This window comes from Cheilinus undulatus, linkage group 16, assembly GCF_018320785.1.
Source record: "Cheilinus undulatus linkage group 16, ASM1832078v1, whole genome shotgun sequence".
NCBI lineage: Eukaryota > Metazoa > Chordata > Actinopteri > Labriformes > Labridae > Cheilinus > Cheilinus undulatus.
This window is the reverse complement of record NC_054880.1, coordinates 18,167,233-18,188,491: the sequence shown is the minus strand read 5'-3', so window position 1 is coordinate 18,188,491 and position 21,259 is coordinate 18,167,233. Positions and strand designations below refer to the sequence as shown.

Here is a 21,259-nt window from a genome sequence, read left to right as displayed (position 1 = left end):
AACGGCCAGTGTAATAATCTGTGCACCGGAGGGCCTCCGTTTGGAAGCTCAACTTTGCACCGCAGCACAGGAGGCTCCCCCGTCGACAACAAGACAGTCACTTCATTATAGCTTCACAAGTCATCTATTTATTATCTATTGGCCCCATCAGAGAACCACAGAGCATAGAGTCAGATGTTGCAGTGTATTAATGGAAGACAGATCGTTGTGTCAAAATGTAATTTTCTGCTACAGAGCTGCAGATCTAATTGTTTGATTTGATAACAGAAGTAGATAATGTGCCTAGTGACAGGGCTGTGTATGCACAAATATAGTTGAAGGCCTAAAGTGAGGTTGAAATTTAAGACATGAGGCTGTTCTTTATTTAAAAAGGGAAGTGAGAATATGATTGGAGGGTAGTTGATAAGGGGAACCTTTATGGTGCTAAAACACACTTCTACAATTATTACCAAATGTGAAAGAATCCAAAAGGAGCTTTTTATTCCATCTAAAATAATTTTTAAAAATTAAAATAAATTTGCAATAAAATTAAGGAAAATCAAAGAAGTTTTACCCTTGTTTTTTTAATAACTTTTTGCATCTGCAGTATTTTGAGGAAAACTCTTGACGGATACAATTTTGCTGCATTCCTACATCCTGAAAAAAAAAACATCCAGTCAGATTCCTTTAATCAACTTAAAACATTTCTTTAGTAGCTACTTGGCCTGAAAAAAAAAAAAAATTAAAAAGAGATGGCACAACACTTCTGAAGGCCTGAATGTGTGAATCCACAGACACGTCTGCATGCGCGTAGTGGCTTAGTGCCGATTATAGTTGCACCAAATGTTGAATAGGACTTTCAAAAAACACATTCACGAGAAGCTGTGAGAAATTCACTCGCACCAGCGAATGTAAAAGCTGACCACAGCCAACAAAAGGAGACGAGCAAGAAAAGCCACAGCAGCGAGCGGGCAACTGTAACTGAAAGAAGAGGAAGGGGAGATACAGAAAACCCAAACACAGAAAGAAAAATGGAGACAAAAATAAAGATATATGAATCTCATCAGTGTAGTACATTTTTTTGTCTGATTTAAGAGAAGAGAGAGTTATTGTGAATGTTGATAATGACATAACAGTAAATGGAATAGTCTGACTCTTCTTTTTGTGTGACTAATAAAAAAGCGTCAGCAAACTAAGCAAAACAAGCAAACAAGTGTTAAAGTACCACCTAAAACCAAATAAAAGCAAAGTTCTCCGTCACACTCACAACAATCAGACAGAGAGAGACAGCACGAGACCCCGACAAACCCCTTTCACATGTAATGATGATTCCCCTTCATTAAAACTGCTAGTAACCCTGTTAGGCTGGAATAGACTCACTACGGGTAATCGTGAAAACACTTTTAATCAACGCACAGAAACAGTAGAGACCTTGCTAGAATGCATTCACTCCAAATAAAGCAGCCTCTTTATAAACAGGCGCAGCAAAACAGCTAAGACCCTGATAAGACTCCTCACACTCTCCATGGCGGAACCTGCCTGTGAATGTCTCCTGACAGCTCCTAAGCCCTTGTTAGAGAGAAATCACTTCCTAATGATTCAACCCAGCTTGGAAACATCAACACACTCAAAGTAACACTTGGGCATGCAGTTTTACATAAAGTAACATAGTGTACAAGCACATGCGGTTATTTGAATTCACTGATGTGCTATGATGTTCTTTTTAGATAAAAAAAAAACAAAAAAAAAAAACAAGAGAAAACCAAAGACAAATAAATCTACCTCTGAAAAATGGAAGTTAAATGATTTAGGAAGACATAAATCAGCATAGAGAAACTGTAAAGCCAGAACGATCAAATAGATTAAACTAAAACTGGACACTTTCCTGACAAATTTACAAATCATTTCCCCTTTTTGTGTTTTAAATAATGACAAGATAAATACAAAATAAAACTATTAATTTGTCAATTCTTCTGGTAGCATCTTTAAAACCCTTCAGAAAAATAATTGGACTGTAATTCTTTTACAGTTCACACCCATGGAATGAAAAAAACTGAAATTTGTCACCTCTATAGACACTGCGGCTAACACAAATGTATGCATGTGCTTGCTCATCGGAACCCACACATGCACACATGTAATGCATGCATGCACACACACAAGCACACACGGAGAAACAGGACAGTTGACACATGGTATATCAGCAGGCGCAGTTCTTTTGTCCTCTTCTAGTTTTAGAAACAGCACTACTCTTGGAACACATCAAGCTTTTGTTCTCAAAATGCACGATGCAAAAGTGAAAAGGGGAATCAAAAAGGAGTTTTAATTTAAATAATCATAATTTAATGAAATTTAAAAAACAGAAAGTATTAAAATGATTTTTTCCTTTTCTATTTTTGCTTTTCCAATTTCTCCAACCGTCTTAAGGCTACAAATCCAGTTCTTTATGTGATATATTTCCAGAAAGAAGCCGCAGATAGACCAGTATTCTCTTTTCTGAGTTTTCCATTGACCAGTAAACAATAATGACTAAAAAAAAATGAATGTGTGACTAATATATTTCAAGGTCCTGTTCTGTGACTCAGAGGTGTTTATTCTCTCATGCGGCAGCAGCTGTATTTTGGTGATGATCTGGAGCGTGGTGTTTGAACTTTGCCTGAGCTGTCAATCATGCCGACAGTGGGTGGGGTTTGAGTCATGGATGATGTGATTTTGACAGGTATGATTCAGTGGTGAGGAGCGGGCATGCATGTGCACAAACAAACACAATGATTAAAATGTTGCCCTAAATAAATAAAGTAAATAATATTTGCAGGTTAAGGAAGTAAATACATCTTGAGTTTTCTTTCAGAGAGCAGCTTGCATAACGTTTAAATTTCCGTATCAGAATCCCTGCAGCATCCTTCTTCCTGCTCAGGTATGCTACCCACTCTCTCCTGTGTAAATCCATCTCATCCAAAACAGGCTTATCCCACAGCTGCTGTCACTCCTTCATCCTGGGTGTGAGAAATATTGGACCAAAGGTGCTACTCTGTAATCAGGCTGGACTGTTGAGCCCTGTCCTGTACAGTCAGACGTGCTGGTAATCGCCACAACTTCACAAGGCTACCGTGTGACCCAGTAGAGCCACTGGGCCTCAGACGGCTCAAAAAAAAAAAAAAAAGAAAAGAAAAGAAAAGAAAAGAAAAAAAAAAAATAGACACAAGGAGCAACAAGACCTGAACCCTCTGGATGACATGGGTGATATTTGATATAGGAGTAGACAAATGGATGTTGCACGAAAAGGCAGATGTGACATTGGTTCTATTTTCACTTGCATCTATTGGCAGTGAAGGCAGATTATGAAATACAGTCTTCATCCAATGCTCTGCGTGTGAACAGCAGATTCCATGGCTGCAGCTTTTTCTGTCTGCCTTCCCCACATGCTCTTAACAACGCTCTTAACACCTACAATTATATATTTATATATATATATAAAAAAAAGAAAAAGAAAAAAAAAAAAAAAGAAAACACGGTTGGACCAAAATTACTTACATCTTGCGTCAGTCTGTAAAAAGCTGAACATCATAGCGGTGGCTTTTAGTGAGGGCTGCAGTCTCCCTGGAGGGTCCCCTGCCAACGTGACACGTGACGTGAGGGCAGCTGATCTTCAGACCCTTCTCTTTCACTGAGGCTTCTTCTAAGGAGAGGATGGAGAACATCTTCAAGTTCAACATTAAAAAACACAGTTCAAATGGTAAAGCGAGTCACATAGGATCTCAAAAATCTCCAAATTAGCCACGAAACCCTACATTTAAACCTTCAGCTTTTTAACAGTAACAGGACTAACAGATTGTAATATAGAACTCTAAGAATGAAAAAGGACAAAAATTCCTGCAAAATTATTATTTTTAGTATACAAAATGTGCAAAGCTTAACTTCCAAAGTATAATAGCAGTATACTTTTTCTCTCTCTGGAGCTCAAGACTTTGATCCAAAGTCTCAAAGTGCCCCCTAGTGGGCCTTTTCTGTCTCTGCTCTAAACAAGCTCTGCAGAACGTTTGACCCCATAATAAGGTCTCTGTAGTTCACTGCGCTAATTAAGAGGCCGATTTGAACATGGAATCACAGGATAACACCCTACATCTAACTCAGCTGGAGTGTATGTGCTGTTTTCTAACAAACTGCTAAGTGTCTGTGAAGGAAAACTGACTTCACAACACCAAGACACTGCAAAATACTCAGACAGTGGCAGCTCAATTACCAATATATTTTATATAAACTAGGGCTGTCAAAAGACTATAGAATTTTAATTCTTATTAGTCATTAATAATACATCATATTCCCTGTTTGTTACATTTTTAAATTCTACTATTTGCATTTTAAAAAAGTTTTTGTGTCATTTAGATTTTATTCTGTCTTCAACTAAAGATGACTGACTTCCTGTTTGGATACAGACCTGCTTTTATAGGTAGATTATGACACAAACTTTACCACAGAAAAAGAAACTTTTTATGGATTGAAAAGGAAATAAAGGGACAGTAAAGGGAAATGTTTGATATCAAACGGTGCAGATGACTGTGATTATTCTTAAAGTGAAATGTGACATTAAAGAGCAGTGGACTTAACCAAAGTCTGCTGAAAGGGACAAAAAGGCTGTAATTAATCACAATTTAAAAAGAATCAATGCACTAATTATGGTCCTTAGTAATTCAGCAATAATGCAAATCGTGACAGCCCTAAAGAAACCTTTAAGTTATAAAAAAAAAAAGAATAATTATATTGATAGGAAAATATGATATATAAAGTCTGTTAAAAATGTATTTAAATCATAGGTTATTGATTTATGCTGTTAAAACATTAATTAGTTTTAGCAGGATGGGTGCTATCATCACATATTATCATATGCCTCTATTTTCTGAACTCACTGGCAGCCCAGACTGGACATTGAATACCCTTACAGCTTTGAAATGACAGCACACCACCACTATTTAGATGCCACATTTTCCCATAATTGTAAAACACAAGCATCCCCATTTATGTTGCAGTAACTAAAGCCACATGGAGCTCGAGGAAAAAAGATGCACAGTCTGCATAGAGCAGCCTCCAAAGGCGTAGCTGATTGATCAGACACTGTCTCTCCATCCCTCTATTACTCCTTCCCACAACACAACCTGGCACCTTGTCCCACAGGCTGGCCCTCAAGGAAAACAATTACCGGAGAAGCGGAACAACAATACCCAGAAAAACATCTGCTCGTGCCGGCTGGGGCCGCTGACATGCCTGACTGTGTGTCCCTGCTGGCTTACACAGAGGACACATGCCTGTCTGGATATGCTGAGGAGCCTGAGATTACAGGGCCCAGTCTCCTGCTCCTCCACCTGCCTCTTTGACTGACTGTCTGGCCGTTCTGGCAGCAGCGGCTCTGCCGTAACAGATGAGGGTCCGCCTGTCAGAGCAGTTGCTCAATTGGGGGAATTCCCTCCTGCTTGGATGAGAGGGTTAACCAGTATGGTCTCTAAGTTAAGGCAGATAAACATCCATATGATTCCTCCTCCTGCCCAGCAGACTGGTGGGATCTATCTATGGGGTAAACACTACACAAAGATCTTAATACAAAGAGCACAAAAGCCTTTACAAAAACTGCCCATTTTAGGATAAATATACCACAAATAGACTGTAAGACAACTTATGGAGTCTTACTATGCATTCCCAACACACACACTTTTCTGATAAATAGCACAACAAAGCAGCTACATCAATCAAGAATCAAACTAGGCTAAGTCTTGAAAAAGTGAGTGTTTGGGGTATTATAATATCATCCATACAAATTAAGACCAAGAGAGCTGAAATGTGCCTCTTCTTGCTAAGTGGTTAGTGAGTTTATGTTGCCACCTTGTGGCCATCAGTGAGGCTTACTGGTGTTATCAACATTTTTTCCTCAGTCGGTTCCAAGCCAATGAAATCCCCAAAAGGGAGACCAAGATGAACCAAAGAGGTCAGTGTGGCTATTTTAAACGCCGTTATATAAACCACCTCACAAATCACTTTTTTAATATTGTGTTAAAGGAGTCTATAGTTGTAGACATGTCATTAATGGTATAACTTTACCTACAAATGTTACAATTTTTGTGATTTGGGCCTATTTCAGATATAATTTGATGTGTAAAATATTTTTCTCCTGAATTTACTCATGCACACAACATGTATTTTCCTTTTTAATGCAGCTATTACATTTAATGCAAAATTTCTTCTGCCAACTGCAGGTTTCAGTATAAATATCTTCTAAAAGTGCAAAAGTACATGATTGTTGTTCTCAAGTAAAATTACAGTTACTCTGTTCAAAACTGACTTGGGTAAAAGTAAAAGCACTGATCTATAAGTCTACTCAAGTAAAAGTAAAAAGTATCTTGTTTAAAGTTCACTTTAACTTCTGAGTAATGAGAAGTTGCCGAGGAGTTGTACAGTAAAATATGATCTTACATGAGAACATACCTCCAACCAGGTTGTTCAGGTAAAGTCACACCTCTTTAGTTAAGTAAAATACACAGAAAATTTGACACTGTTAATTAAGCTCATATAGAGTTAAACTTGACACTCTAAAAGAGTCCATATGCATCCACACTACATCTAGCTTGAAAGTGTTAAATATTTCACAGTGTGACAGAGCTGCAGTTATTCTTGAAAATCTGTGGCAAGTTGGGTCTCTTCTGGCAAGAACAAAGCAGGGAGTCAAACTCATTACAAGGCAATACATACTGATGAAGAATATGGACTACGCATCCTTAGGAGCTCCTAAAGTCATAGGTGGGAAGATGAACGTAGTGGATAACTTCAAACATGGTGCAAATGTGTCTCACATTAAAAGTAACAACAATCCACCAGAAGCATGAGCAAAACAACCCAAGCAGGGATCACTGTATAACAGGAAACAACCACAGTTAAACACCAGTAACACTCTGCCCAAGGGCATGCAGGGAAACTCTGCCCAGATGTTCCCCCAGATTTGAACTTGCAGTGAGCAGAGTTTAGATTGACTCTTTATAGAAGAGACCTAACAATGATGGATCAACACTGTGTAATAACTACTACACTGCAGATCATTTCACTCAGAATGGAGTTAAAATTACACTTTGGGAGTAAAAATCACCTGTTATGTGCTACTGGGTAGTCAACAGTTGTGGAACAACTACAGGGGTATTGTACCCAAGTAAAAGTACAGTTACTAGATAAAACTTACTTACATGGCAGTAGAAATACTGATTTCAAAATATACCCCAAAAATTACAACTACATGAAAAACTACTCATTTACAGTAGTTTGAGTAGATGTAATGAGTTACTTTTCACCCCTAATATCCTCTTAACAAAACAATACTCTTTAATTTCAGCTATAACTGGCCTGGGTTAACCTCACCTCCACAGGGTAGGTCAGCTCCTCCCATGGTAGTAGAGCTGCTTTCACAAGCTATTGGAATTATTAAAGATTGACCATTTAGCAAGCCTTCTTTTTGATAAATATTTTTCATTTATTTATGTTTTATTAAACAATGCACTACTATAGTTTGGAAATGTAAAATACGGGTTGTATTGTTTTGTGTTAGTTTGCCTTATTTGGAAGAACTATGACCCAAAGGAACTACTGACTCTCCCCTCTCTAAAGCAGAAAGTGCAAAATTGTCAATATTATGTTATCTATATAACAGCTTACAGAAAAAAAGCCTTGTTTCCGTGTTCTAGGCTTTAAATAATTATTTAAATAATGTAAGCAGAACAACAGGAAAAACAACATCCAATTTACTAAACTTTTGCTACAGCAAAATAAAGAAATGTTTGTCCCCTGTGCAGAAACAGGTCGTTTTTAATTTGAGTTTTGAGATAGAAAGGAAGATTTTCCCTTTAAGAAGCAGTGGCGACGTTTAACTACTTGGACTCGGGATATTTCGAGTATCACCTGAAGGCACCACTTTTGACACGGGCTCGTGCGGTAACCGGGAGGAGGGTTTGTTTGGTGACAGCTCGTGGGGACACGCCCGCCGTGACAGCAGCAGCGGCGGCTGGTTGTGCAGCTTTGACACCGTGTACTGCCTCCTCCTCGTTGGTGAATGAAGTGTCTTTTAACCTCTCTACCGTTTTTTGACGGAATAACTTCTTATACAGCTAAATGAACCGGCTGCCTGTTGTTCTGCCCCAGACTCTCGAGGTTTTCCTCGTCACAGCAACCACAGAGATGTAAAGCAAATTGCACTACTGCATCTTCCTCTTGATATGCTTCTATAACGAGGAGCCCGAGAAGTGACAGAGGTATTTGGGCTTTCTTTTGAGACTTGCTTACGTTAAGTGAGACACCGCCGTACACTGTTTAGGTGCTGCAATATCACGGAAAAGGCGCTAAGAGCTCTGTTAGCGGCGACAACGTTTATATGTTAACAAGTCACTCCAAGCCAGTTTAACACGAGTTAACAGAGTTCTTACTTGTTTTCACTACAAGGTCCAACTGTATCCAAAGCTTCACTTGCCCGCGAGCGCGAATTGGAGGCAGTGGCGGACGCATAGCAACTCAAAGGAGCCAACTTTTGACCGTTTAGCAACATTCATTACTAATATGTTTTTCCCTAGTAGGAGACCAACCCCAGGACAGGCATTAAACATTTAAAACAGAAACACATCTTATAGTTAGCTTGCCTACTACGAGTCTAAAAAGAAGCTTTTGCTGTCAGTTATGTTTCATCGGCTAGATGAGGGTTCGTCACAGGGGTTAATTAACTCATGCCAGCAGGTGCGTTTACCTGTGATGTGAAGGCGCCACGTTCTGTTGCCTGTCTCGCGGCTGGTATTGTGCTGCATTTGTGTTAAAGTGGAACCTAAAAGGTCCTTCATGACATGTATTTATGGGACAGCTCATCAGCTAACTGACCTCATAACTTATTGATGTCCCCAGAATGCAAAATGAAGCAGCTCGGTGCTAAACATCAGCCAGAGCTGATTTCAGACGAATAGTTTTAGATCTGTCCTCCGGACAAGGTGACTTCATATTACTGTGTTTATTCCTGCTGTGTCGTTTGCAGGAATTGAAAGTGATGAAATAGGCCTCCATTAACTGAGTAGTTTCATTTTTACTTTAGTATATTTTGGGTGAAGTACCCGAAGTTCAAGCTATGGTCATTCATGTGAAACTGGCACAAAAATATTTATTTGTGGAAGCTCTCACAAATATATCACATGGTAGCACATACCATTAAAATGAGCTTATGCTTGTTGAAAATAAACTCACCACATAGGACAGCATAATGCAGCTAACAGTACACATGCTTCAACACTCTGGCAATGTTTATACTACTCAAACTTGGCTATGATAACGGAGCTACATAGCTTACAGAGCTACGTAGCTATGTGGCTAAAGCTAAGCTCACAAAGCAGCTATATAAGATATGTAGGTACATTATGTACATAGCTATGGTAGCTGTAACTATGTATCCCTAAAGCTCAGGTGCTAAAGCTAATTTAGCTACATTGGGTCTGTACATCATCTAATCCCAGATTAGACCTCTGACCTTTGTCTCTTTTAAATGCATAAAATGTTGCTAAGTCTGTAATGTTTGCAATTTGATTATTTTATAACGTTAACTGCCAGACTTTGTTTATTAAAAAAGATGATTTTGAAAAAAAGATGAGCAGTCTGTGAGAAAAATGTACGGTACAGTGAGACTCCTACCAAATGAAATATCTTATTTTACTTTCTACCCCAACCTGCCTGAGTATCAAACTTTGAGAAAACTTTTAATGAATCATAATTTCCTTTTACTGAGTAGATTTATAAATCAGCAACTTCTACCAAAACAAATTCCAATTAAACCAACTGTACTTTTACTTGATTTTCTTATTCTCTTTCCACACTTGATTGTTTATTTTCCTTTGCTTTTTCTTTTTCTTGTGCAATAAATTCATCATAGCTGTAAGAAGAAGAACTTTTAATCCTAAACTGCATGCTCATGTTCCTTGTTTTCTTTTTGTTATCTTTTATCGTGGAGCTTATTAAGGTTAAATAGACTTTTCAGAATCTGACCTGTATGTTGCTCAACAATAACAAACTTTAAACAGTTATAGTGGTTACTCTATATGAAAGAAAAAATGGTGTTGATCAAGCACTGTCAGAGGCAGGTTTGAGGTCAGGATCAACATATTGTGCAGCTTCTGGGATAATAAACAAAGGCAACTGGCATTTTGACTTGTCATGGCAGGGAAACCAAATTTTTTTCAATGATGGCACAGCTCCATGAAGACTCTCAGTGAGCCATGTCGATAAATAGATCAGAAACCTGATTCTGGCTTTTCTAAATCCCCTACAATGTCATTATGTCATGTATCACACCTTTGCTTCCACTTTTTCTGCTATGACAGATGAAAATATCTGTGTGAATTAGGTCAGTGCATTGTGAACACTCTGTGCAGTGATAACAAATACATTATACTATTCTGTTATGTGCTTACTTTCCCATACCAGGACAGTGAGCCTCTTTTATAAAAAAAAAAAGAAAAAAAAAAAAATGCTGCGTTCCCACAGTTCCTTGTTCTGTGGATGACTCATGATGCAGGAGATATTAAACACCAGATTCTTTTAAACCTCTCTGCATAATTTAATATAAAGATACAGGTTTTGATAAAAAGTAACGCCAGACAAAAACATAAATTATCATTGGGCTTATGCTGGTACAAGATTTCTGATGTGTTTCTTTTTCAAAGATTGGTCTCTTGGACACAGAGATAAAGTTTATTATTATGAGGGGCTAAAGCCTTGTAGGCATAGGCTATAATTATGAAGACAAAACACATGCAAATGATGTCTCTTGTATGTAAATATAGCTAGATATAGAAAAACTTTACATTAAGATCTGATATTTTTGCTTATCTCTGATTTTATGTTGTCTTACTTTCTTCTAGATGATGCTTTTAAAGTACCAATAATTTTTCTTTTCATGGTTACATTTTTGTTGATTCTTTCACATCTAAGTTTTCTCACTGTAGTGAAAATGGGCACATTGCAATCTTTGCAAGACTAAAATGTAAAATAAGTATTAGGTTTAAAGGTTTCCACTCCTCAATAAAGTTTCTTTTAAAGTATAACCATCATTTCCAGACTCCTCCTGCACATCAGCGAAAGCTAGCAGCAAAGTGAAAGAAGTATACAAGAGTCAATGGGTTTGATGATCTGGTTTTAAGAAAAAAAACATGGCTTCTTTGCAGTGACTTGCTTTAAATCTTGTCTTTCTCATCAAGGCACAGCAGAGGAAGATGGAGGTCCAGAGTGGCCTTCAGCAGCCGGAGCCCCGCCCTCTAGGCTCTCCTCGGTCGGGGGCCAATCAGCAGAACGAAGTGGACGACAAAGAGACGGATACCTGCAGTAGGCCGTCCGTGGACAACCACAGCAGGGATGGACAGTTAGCAAGCCAGAGAGACGACAAAAAGGTTAGTTGTTGCATTTGCAGCTGCTTTATGTGTGTCAGGGTGTGTCTCCACGTTTGTGCTGAGTGATGAGATCCTGTCTGTTGAGCTCATCTTGGGGATATTTCCCAAAAGTTGACATAGAGGATTTTGCTTGTGTTGTCTTTAGGAGTGCTAAAAAGCATTGTTGACTGCTTGTTGTACGCAGTGATGAGTGCAGAGGTGTATGGGTAATCCTGCTACTGATGGACCATTTGCAAGAAAAAGTGAAACTGTAGGTAGCCTACATTCTGGTCTTAGTGGTTTTAAAAGGAAGTAGGTAATGTTTTCTACGCTGCCACTGCAAGCATACCTCACAGCACATATGAAAAACCACAGCTATGATATGCAGATTTAGAAGGGCTTATTTCTTATATAAATTAGCTTGTGCAGTCTTTATGTGCGAGCGCTAATTCTCAAGAACATTGACCTTCTGCTGTCTTGGAGCCCTCTGCACGTCCAAAGAGTGACAGTAAAATCTTTGCTGGCTCTCATCCATCTCAGGGATGTCAATCATGCTTCTCTTGCAGGAGCTTGAACCTCTTTCTGTCAATCAGACCGAGAGGCTCTATAGGCCTCAGAGCAGAGAGGAGATAGCGGCAGAATAAACAGAACAGATATACCAAAACATTCACTGGATGACGGGACTGAATGCTGCTGGCAGCTGTGAATGGGATTCTTGTCACGGCTTGCTGTATCAATTTTGAATCCTTCTGAACAAACAGTAACACATAACCCTTAAGGGGCTTCGTCTTGGTGAGGAAAGGGGGGTTTCTGACATATTAACATCAACTCTATTGAAAAAGTGAAATAATGTCATTGTGTTATTTATAGTAGTTTGTCAAATGGCTGGATTATTGCTCAGAAGTATTCAATCTTGTCATTGATTGTGTTTGTGTATTTTTAAAAAAGCATTCTTAATGTAGGGTATTGTCATCTCTGCTCAGAACATCTACTATAAAAAAAGCAAACCTTTATACAAATTGAATAGTAATTCTTAGTACACACCCCAAAAATACTGGAGGTCTGAAGTGCAATTTAATTAAAATTATGCCACTTTCATAAATTTCTGGTTATAAATTACATACCTCAAATTTACTTTGAGTGTAAATTTGAAGTATGTATAATTTTAATTATTGACATGGTGCAATAATGATTGCGGTCTTCCATTTAATAAGAATAATAATCATATATTTTATTTTATTAATTCTTTCCTCAGCACTCAAGGAGACTTTACAGAGTCAAAGAAAAAAACAATAAAACAACAGGTAAAAAAGTTTTGAGTCTGGATTTGAAAAGAGGAAGAGAGTCATTTAACACTTACGGCACTGTCAGGTGCCTTACGTCAAGGATGGAGCACAGAGACAGACCCAGAGCTTTAGTGTCCCCTGAAAAGTCAGCACACCACCCTTAACGGTGGACAATCACTGCCACTGGCAGGAGGTGACCAACTTAGTGGACAACTTCCCTCACGGTGCTGAGCACGCTGAGCATGAGCAAACCCCAACTATATGATGCAATATAATACAATGATTTTTTAAGTGATGCAATGTGATTTGATACGATACGAAACAATAACAAATTATATGATAAAGCACAATACAGCATGGTACGATACAGCACGATGCGGTACAGTACAATATTATTTGATACAATAGGATATGATACCATGTGAGAAGATCAGTTTTGATATGATAGAATACAACGATCTGTTACAGTACAGTGCTGTGATATAAAGGAAATGATAACATACAATCAACAAGATAGAGTAGGAGATGATGCAATACATTATGATATAGTATACTATATGATAGAACTCTAAGGTACAATAAGTTTGGATATGATACAGTGCAATAAGAGTCACCATGTTGTGAGAAGATATGATACCATAAAATTTGATGTAGTATTTTACGATAAGATACGTTACTGTAAGATATGATGCATGTTGATATAATACAGTCAGATACAATGTAATACATGCAATGTTATGCTACAATACCATAATGATATGATATGCAATTTGTGACCCATGACAAACCAACTATGATGCAGTAATACTGTGATGATTGATATTTATTAGTTCAGTTTGGTTTTAGTTTAAACTCATTTATGCTATATTTCTCAAATCTTCTCGCTGCTATCCCTCACATCCTGCTTTCTTCTTCTGTTTCTTTTCCTGTTGTTAATGTCCTACAATTGACTTCTTTTCTATTTTTCGTATTGTTTTATAAGAACAGAGACACACTGAATCAAGTTGCCAGTATTTTAAATTGGATACTTTGTACCAATGCCATATTTGTGACATAGGATTTAAAGACTGATTTTTGGGCATTTCTATAACTTTCCTCATCTTTTTAAAGTTAATAATGCATTATCAGCTGGTGAAAATTGGGATTTTTTCCTTCCATGGTTGCATTAATTTTCTGTATAGTAGACTTAGAAGAATGCAAAACATAAAGCTTTTTTATACCTGCCTACAGTAAGATATTGTATCCCATGATGCATGGCAAAACTAGCTATAACAAGTAAAATTAAAGGAGAACTTGGAGGTTTTAAGCTTCTTTGAACAGTTCACAGAAATCCTATACCTTAGACATTTTGTAGGAAAATTCAATACTCACTACAAAGGGCTGGAGGGGAGATCTCTTCCTCTCTCAGATGTAATTGGCTCAATGAAACAAACACACTCACACATTTAAACACAAACACACACTGCAGGGTTTCCTGGTTGCTTCACTCCATTGACTCTAACAATCAGCATTAAAAAGTTGCAATTGGACTTAAGAGTTACGCTCTTTAAGCCTAATATTGACACTAAATGTCTGCTTGTGTTGTCTACTGAAGCAGCACTTATTATACTTGTTATGAAATTATAAGTTATCTTACAGCAGAGTCAAAGTCTGCTGCAGTTTAAGGTATGTGAGCCTGGGACTGCCTGACCAGCCGGCTGGCAGGCCAGCTCCTGGTGCCATGCTGTCATTGATCAGTCTGGAGAGTAAATTTATCAAGGTGTCATTGATGGTAGTGGACCAGTGTTTTGGCCTTGTTAAAGGGCGCTCTTCTGTGTCCTGCCCTGGTGTTTATTAGTGATTCATCACAGAGGATGAGGTGGCACAGTCTGACCAGTGGGCTCAGGGTCAGACCCACTGTGTTATATGAATTCTTCCAGAGTCCAGCAGGCTGTTGCTTAAAGGTTGAGAAAGTCAGCTGCAACGTTAAATTAGACAATCTGTCTCCACAATGTGAACATCCAGGGGCAAAAATGCCTCAGATTTGAAGTGATTTAACTGTAGTTTGCGAGTGACGTACTCTGCAGCAGTTGTTCTCATCTGGTTGAGCCTCAGTATGCACGGTCAACTCCAAAAAAGTGGAACTGCAACAAATATTTCTGAAATTTTCGACCAATCAGATTAGTTTAATGAATGATAAAATAGCTTGGACCCCAGACAATAGAAAAGATGTAACAAAACAGAGAAACAAGACAAAACAAGCATTTTCACAAAAGTTTTACAGACATTTTGGCACACATTTGTGACCCACTGAAAAGGGCTTCTTGACCTACTTTTCATCCTGACCCACCAGTCGAGAACCACTGCTCTACAGTGAGCACCTAATCTTTTGATATTCTTGGTTCTGGTTTTATCTGCCAGCTGTGGAGATCTTAGTGTTGAAAATGATTTTCAGTAGTGGTGCATAGTATCCGAAAATTGTGTTACTTTTTTCTTTTAATTGCACATGAAACTGATAACTGATATTTGAAATCATTTACATCAAAAATGAAAATCTTTCTGTGAAAATGCAGTATTTTAATCGGTATAGATAAATGAGTAAAACAGTGATAAACGTAAGTCTTTATCTCTGATGACTGTAAACATTTTACAGTTAATGTATGTATAAATTGGTAATATAAATGCCCCAAAGTTAAGGAGAAGAATTAAATCCATAAATCCATCCATCCATCCATCCATCCAGTCTCTTCCTCTTATCCAGGCAGGATTGTGGTGGCAGTAGGCTAAGCAAGTCCACCCAGATATCTCTCCTCCCAGCAACATTTTCCAGCACTTCCTGTGGGATTCTGAAGGGTTCCCAGGCCAGAAGAGATATGTTATCCCTCCTGTGGTCTCCTTCCAGTTTGAAGTGCCTGGAAGACTTCCACGGGGAGGTGACTAGGAGGCATCCTGATCAGATGCCTGAACCACCTTAACTGGCTCCTTTCAAAGCAACGGAGCAGCAGCTCTACCTCAGGATCCCTCAGGTGTCTGAGCTCCTCACCCGATCTCTAAGGCTGAGCCCAGACAGCCTCCTGACGAATCTCATTTCCACTGTTTAATCCTGCGATCTCATTCTTTCGTTCATTACCCAGAGTTCACGACCAAAGAGGAAAGTTGCAACGTAGATCGACTGGTAAATTGAGAGTTTTGTCTTTTGGCTGACAGTACAGTATAAAGTCTGCAAAACTGCAGATGCTGCACCAATCCACCTTTCAATCTCACGGTCCATTCTACATTCACTTGTGAACAATACCCCAAGATACTTGTACTCATTAACTTGTTCCAAAGACACCCAACTAGAGGGAGCAAGCCATTGTTTTACGGCAGAGCCCCCGGCTGAAGAAACCATTATAATCAGCAGTACCCCCCACATTACCCCCTGTGGGATACAATTGTAAGCCTTCTCCACATCAACATGTAGACTGGATTTGCAAAGTCCTATGCTTCCTCAAGGGGCCCTGAAGGGTAAAGAGCTGATCCGCTGTCCAAAAACCACAGTATTAAAATGTTCAAATACAAATAGAAGTCAAAATCTTATGTAAATAAGTGCAATTATGTCAGACAAAATATACTAAGTTTGAAGAGCCACTTCCACCTTTCATTCCAACAACAAACGGAGACACACTACACCTGGATGTAAACGCACCAAACCTTTCCAAGTGCCTTGGGATAACTGGCTTTGAATTGGCTCTATACAAATACAGACTGATTGATTGATTGGTACTGATGAGAGTTCCAATACAGAAAACATAGTGGACCATTACGAGGCCAATGTCCAGTGTGTATATGTTTTCTTAAGATAATGGGAGTTCTCAAATATTGACATCACTGTGAATGCCCATCCCTAGATTTTATGTATGTGTATTTATTTTTTGTTCGAAATAGTAGATAGGGACTTTATCCCGTTTGTCCAATAATGTCAAAATAAGAGAGTCGAGTTAGCCCTCTGTCTTCCAGAGGTCCATTTGCGGTGATGGCAACTAGCCAGACTGTCAGAACTGTCAGCAGCTCCATATTTTTCAGAGCAACTGAAAACCTGCAGTCATTTTGCCTATCTTCAAACACATATTGAAGACAAGATAAGTCCAGACAAAATACACAAAGCACACTAATGTACTAGGGACTTACACATCAGAAAATAAGAAAATATTTCAAGCCTAAAATGTTAGTGCAAAATTGTAAATAAATTGCTAATCTCTTCCCAGGAGAAAGCATATATTTCAGTAAAGAACACTCAAGGAAGATCAGTTGGACTTTTTCTTTCATGTGCTGCTGACCCTGCACTTCGACCACAACCCCTGCCCCTCCTAACTGTACTGACCTATGTGTTGATCCGTGACACTAATCGAAGCTCCATACATGACCTCCTGACCACCCCGGGGGATTATTTCTGGGAGCATCCGTCAGTGCAGGAGCACTGGTTTGTGCTCATTATGCTGCAATTAGCTTTGTTGGGATCTCAAAGCATCAGCCAGCTACCACACATGATGAGCTTCAGCGCTGATTTGAAGTGTTGCTCTAATTGGAGTCATAACAACCTACTGACCTTTAACTCATTACCTGCAATGGAAGCTGAAATAAGTCAGCGAGCACAAAGCCTATAGCTTCACATAGGAGTTAGCTCGCTGATCCTGCAGTTTTATAATTGCTCTCTATTTTAAGAGCATGTGTGAGTGTGTTTATGTCTGCTTGTGCACACTATGTCTACAGTTTTTCCATCTCTTATGTGTGTGTAAAACAGACTGATCTTTCCCTCGCTGTGATAATTTGTGTTGTCTTTCCATTACAAATGAGTCATTGGAGGATTGGGCTGTTCTGTGTGGAGTTGAATAGTTGTACCAGTCATTATTGCTGTTATATTTGATTACACAAATGAGAAACATTCAGGAAGAGGGGAGGCAAATTATATTAAATTACTCTGGATGAAAAATTTGTGTACACTTCCAAATTAGTGATCAGGAAATTAAAAGCCATACAGGTGCTCCTCAGCTTTTTATTTGGCTGAATTTGCTAACCAGTGAAATCAACTCATGTGAGCTGCAGCCTGATAAGTGGAACTTTTCATGACTTTGGGATGACTTGTCATCCAGCTGCTCTTTTGAGTTTTTGCCTAATGCATTCTCCCTCATCATGACTTCTGAGATAACTGCAAAAGCAGATGGCTGCTCACCTTGCTAGGCAATTTGGCTATGGTTACAGTGTGACAGGTTGAGCTGTGATTACTTTTTCCCGTTTTTAAAACAGCATCAGGGCCATGCCTGTAAAGTTTCAAACTAGTCAGCAGTTTTACCATAAAAATATGTTCTCAATGAACTTTATGCAAGTATTTATTTCACTGAACTCCAGCAGAGATCTGCTGCAGGCTGGATGATTGGAATAAAGATGTTGAGTTCAAAACAGTAGATAACAGGAGAAAATGAACAGCAAGGTGTCATATGTTAACTTTTTTTTCTGTAAGCATTGCAGGAGTGAGCAGAGTGAGGTAAATACGTAGAGACATCCTGAACACCACCTCCACAGCCCCCGCCGCCTCGTCCTCCAGTCCACAGATTACCTCGGTGCTAGCTAGCAGGGCCCGGATAATTACCTTGTGTTATTTCTCCTCCCACACTTTGCTTTTGAAGTTGTGGCTGCCTGGCTGCCTCAGCTCTAATAGCATCCCGGCATGCCATCGATCCCTCACCCCATCCTCCGGATATGAAGGGGTAGTGGAGGTGGGCTGATGGGTTGTGGAGGGAGCAGCCCAGGAGTGTGCAGAGAGCCCCTGCAGGAGTCCTAAAGCAGAGCTTCATCAATATTCCAGTTTACCTGAAACAGCATGGAGCAAAAGCTGTAATATGCACGTCGAATATATTAGAAGGAGTTTTGAACACGCAATAGACTCAGGTTTACACTGTTTCCTCCCCCTACAAAAGAAAACATATTTTTAATGCCTGTATCAGCTGTCTCAGGGTCAAATTGTGATGAAGCAATTTACGGCATTGAGACTGAAAGAGGCTGTGTTTATAGCTTTCCTGGTTCAGTCTGACAGACAGAAGTACTTAACTGACTTTGACTTAACATTTTCGAGGAAAACACCTATTTTGAATAGCGCTGAATGTGTGAAGATAGAGTAATAATCATGCCAATGCTGAGCATCATTGACTGATGGTAACTCTGCAGACAAATAACAAAATAACAGCCATGGTTACCTTTATCTTTTTAAAATGTTCACAGTCTGACAACAAACAGAGTAGAGGCCTATGGTAATACACATAAGCTTTGCGCCCAGGCAGTGCATAACTCTTCGCACCTTGTTGAAAGGGCTCTGTGGCACATCTGTTAAAGCAACAAGAGATTTTGGACTCACATTTTACCATGATGTTGCAATTGTTTTTGTCCAGTGTCAAATTTTACACAAGGGTGATAATTCCACAGTGTTATACTTTCCTCTTTGCCATCTCTTTGGCTTAGTAACAAGGCGAGGTGCATTAACACTGCTCAGTTTACTTTCCACTGGCATGCAGCTATGTGCCAGCAGGAAGGAGAGAAACAGAAACAGTGCAGATCACTTGAGTTAAAAAGTTCTTACTCTTCACAAAAAAAGAAATCTGAGAAGTATACTGAGGCGACGATGACTCAGTAGTTAGAGTTGGTCGTCTTGTAACTGGAAGGTTGTGGGTTTGATCCCCAGTTTCCAAAGTCATATGTCCATGTGTCCTTGAGTAAGACAATTTACCTCCAGTTGCTCCCACTGCTGCATCAGTGGCCTGTAAATGTATGTGGATGCATTTGAATAGTATTAGCTAATACTAATGGCCAATTCTACATAGAAACCTCTGCCATCAGTGTTTGAATGTGGAGTGAATGGGTGTGAATGAATAGGTGTGATATGCAGTGTAAAGGCACTTTGAGGTGTCACTCAACTAGTATACAAGTTAGGGATGTTGTATCTGGTAAAGCCGTACCAGTGCCAACACACGTGATACCTACAGAACCAAATTACAACATGATATGATACTTAATTTTGAGACCTTGCCACCCCAAATGAAAGGCAAGAAATATTTTGTTGAATTTTCTTGATTTATATCCCCTCATTTATTTTTGCTTAGCATGAATGTCTTTTAATTGTGACACCATCTGCTGATTTTTTCTCTCTGATTGGCTAGCATTTTCCTACAAGTAGTCACTTTGACTGTCACATTACTTCACTTACATTAAATAGTTTCCTTTCCTTATTGAATGTTCTGCTGAGATCTTTGTAAGATAAAGTTGTGAATCAGTTATGCTATGCAGCTTTTTATTCTCCCGCCAATTTTTTTTTCTTTCAAAAGCACTGATTCAAGCATTGTTTAGGCACTGGTAACATATAAAATGTATGAATTTAGCACCAGTATCAGAAAAAACCTAAACAATACCAGACCCTAATACAAGCTCAAGTCCATTTACCCTAGTAGATTACTCTGTGACACTGTAAGCAGTTCAGTGAAGCTAGTTCCATGGAGTTGGATTGTGCATGCTAGCTTGTGTTGGCTTATTGGGAGACTAAAGGTGTTTTAAGTTAGGGACCTGGGCTTGGATCCAAGTACACTTGAGTGTACCTGACTCTGGCACTCTGCCCGAGCGTGTTTAAAGTGGAGGTCTTGTTCATGATTCACGTGCACTCAATCATGGTATGCAAGAGATCTGAATGCAACCATGCTTGAGTACAGGGGACTTGTTTGTGAGACAAGTCGTATTGGCAATTCTGAATGTCTCTTGTCACTTCAAAAACTGTTGTACCCACACAGTAACGGGCCCATTTCATTCTCTTAGCTGCAGAATAGATGTGGAAGTAGAAAGAGGATCACTGTCTGTGTCTCAAAAATAATTACAACGCCCATTATAGCAGGTTGAACTCCACTGTTTGCACACAACTTATACTAAAGTAGACCAGATGATGCTATGAGTGATTGCCGTTGTTGCTTCTTTTTGTAGGATTTGTAAACCAACTATGTGCAAACCACCCCATACTTTACTGGACTGTGTATATTTGCAAGTATGCTTGGGCAAGGGAGAGCAGGCAAACTTTGGGGGTGGCAAACATCCTCGAGCATGGTGCAACAATTGTACCAAATGCTACTGCTACTGCTATATGACAATCAAAATGTCTTAAGTAGAAAAGGCCATTTAAATCAACTATTGCTCTTCTAATACATCTAACAGTCCAAATATGTCCATAACTAAGTCCTATTCTTGAACATTTTAACATAAGTCAATTTGTTGCACTAATCACTGCACTAAAAGTTCAGCCAAAATGTCGGCATATCCATCCCATTAGACAGTAGAAACTTTGCTGAAGCTTCCCACTGATCACACTGTCCTCCTGTCAGGTGAGTCAGGTATAATGTACCAGCTCTCTCTAGAGCAGGAAGTAATTGGGTTAGCACCTAGTTTGGTGACCAAGATCACGCTTTAGTCCATGATCTCATGTATTAGGGACGGATTATCATTAGTGAGAAGGTGCGAAAGCATTACTGATTGTTTTTTTAATCCTTTGCACTATTTGTGATCACTGACTGGATGCTTACC

General features: G+C 39.0%; 1 protein-coding gene across 2 annotated transcripts in view; it reads left to right on the top strand.

Annotated features, from left to right (window-relative positions):
- Positions 1–8,045: 8,045 nt before the first annotated feature.
- rbms3 (RNA binding motif, single stranded interacting protein) overlaps positions 8,046–21,259 on the top strand; it is a 468,933-nt gene continuing 455,719 nt past the window's right edge. For both annotated transcript variants that reach the window (XM_041809940.1, XM_041809941.1), the window contains exons 1-2: positions 8,046–8,261; positions 11,235–11,423. In XM_041809940.1, the coding sequence (XP_041665874.1) occupies positions 11,250–11,423 (174 nt within the window). In that variant the 5' untranslated portion in view covers positions 8,046–8,261; positions 11,235–11,249. The remainder of the gene's footprint in view (positions 8,262–11,234; positions 11,424–21,259) is intronic.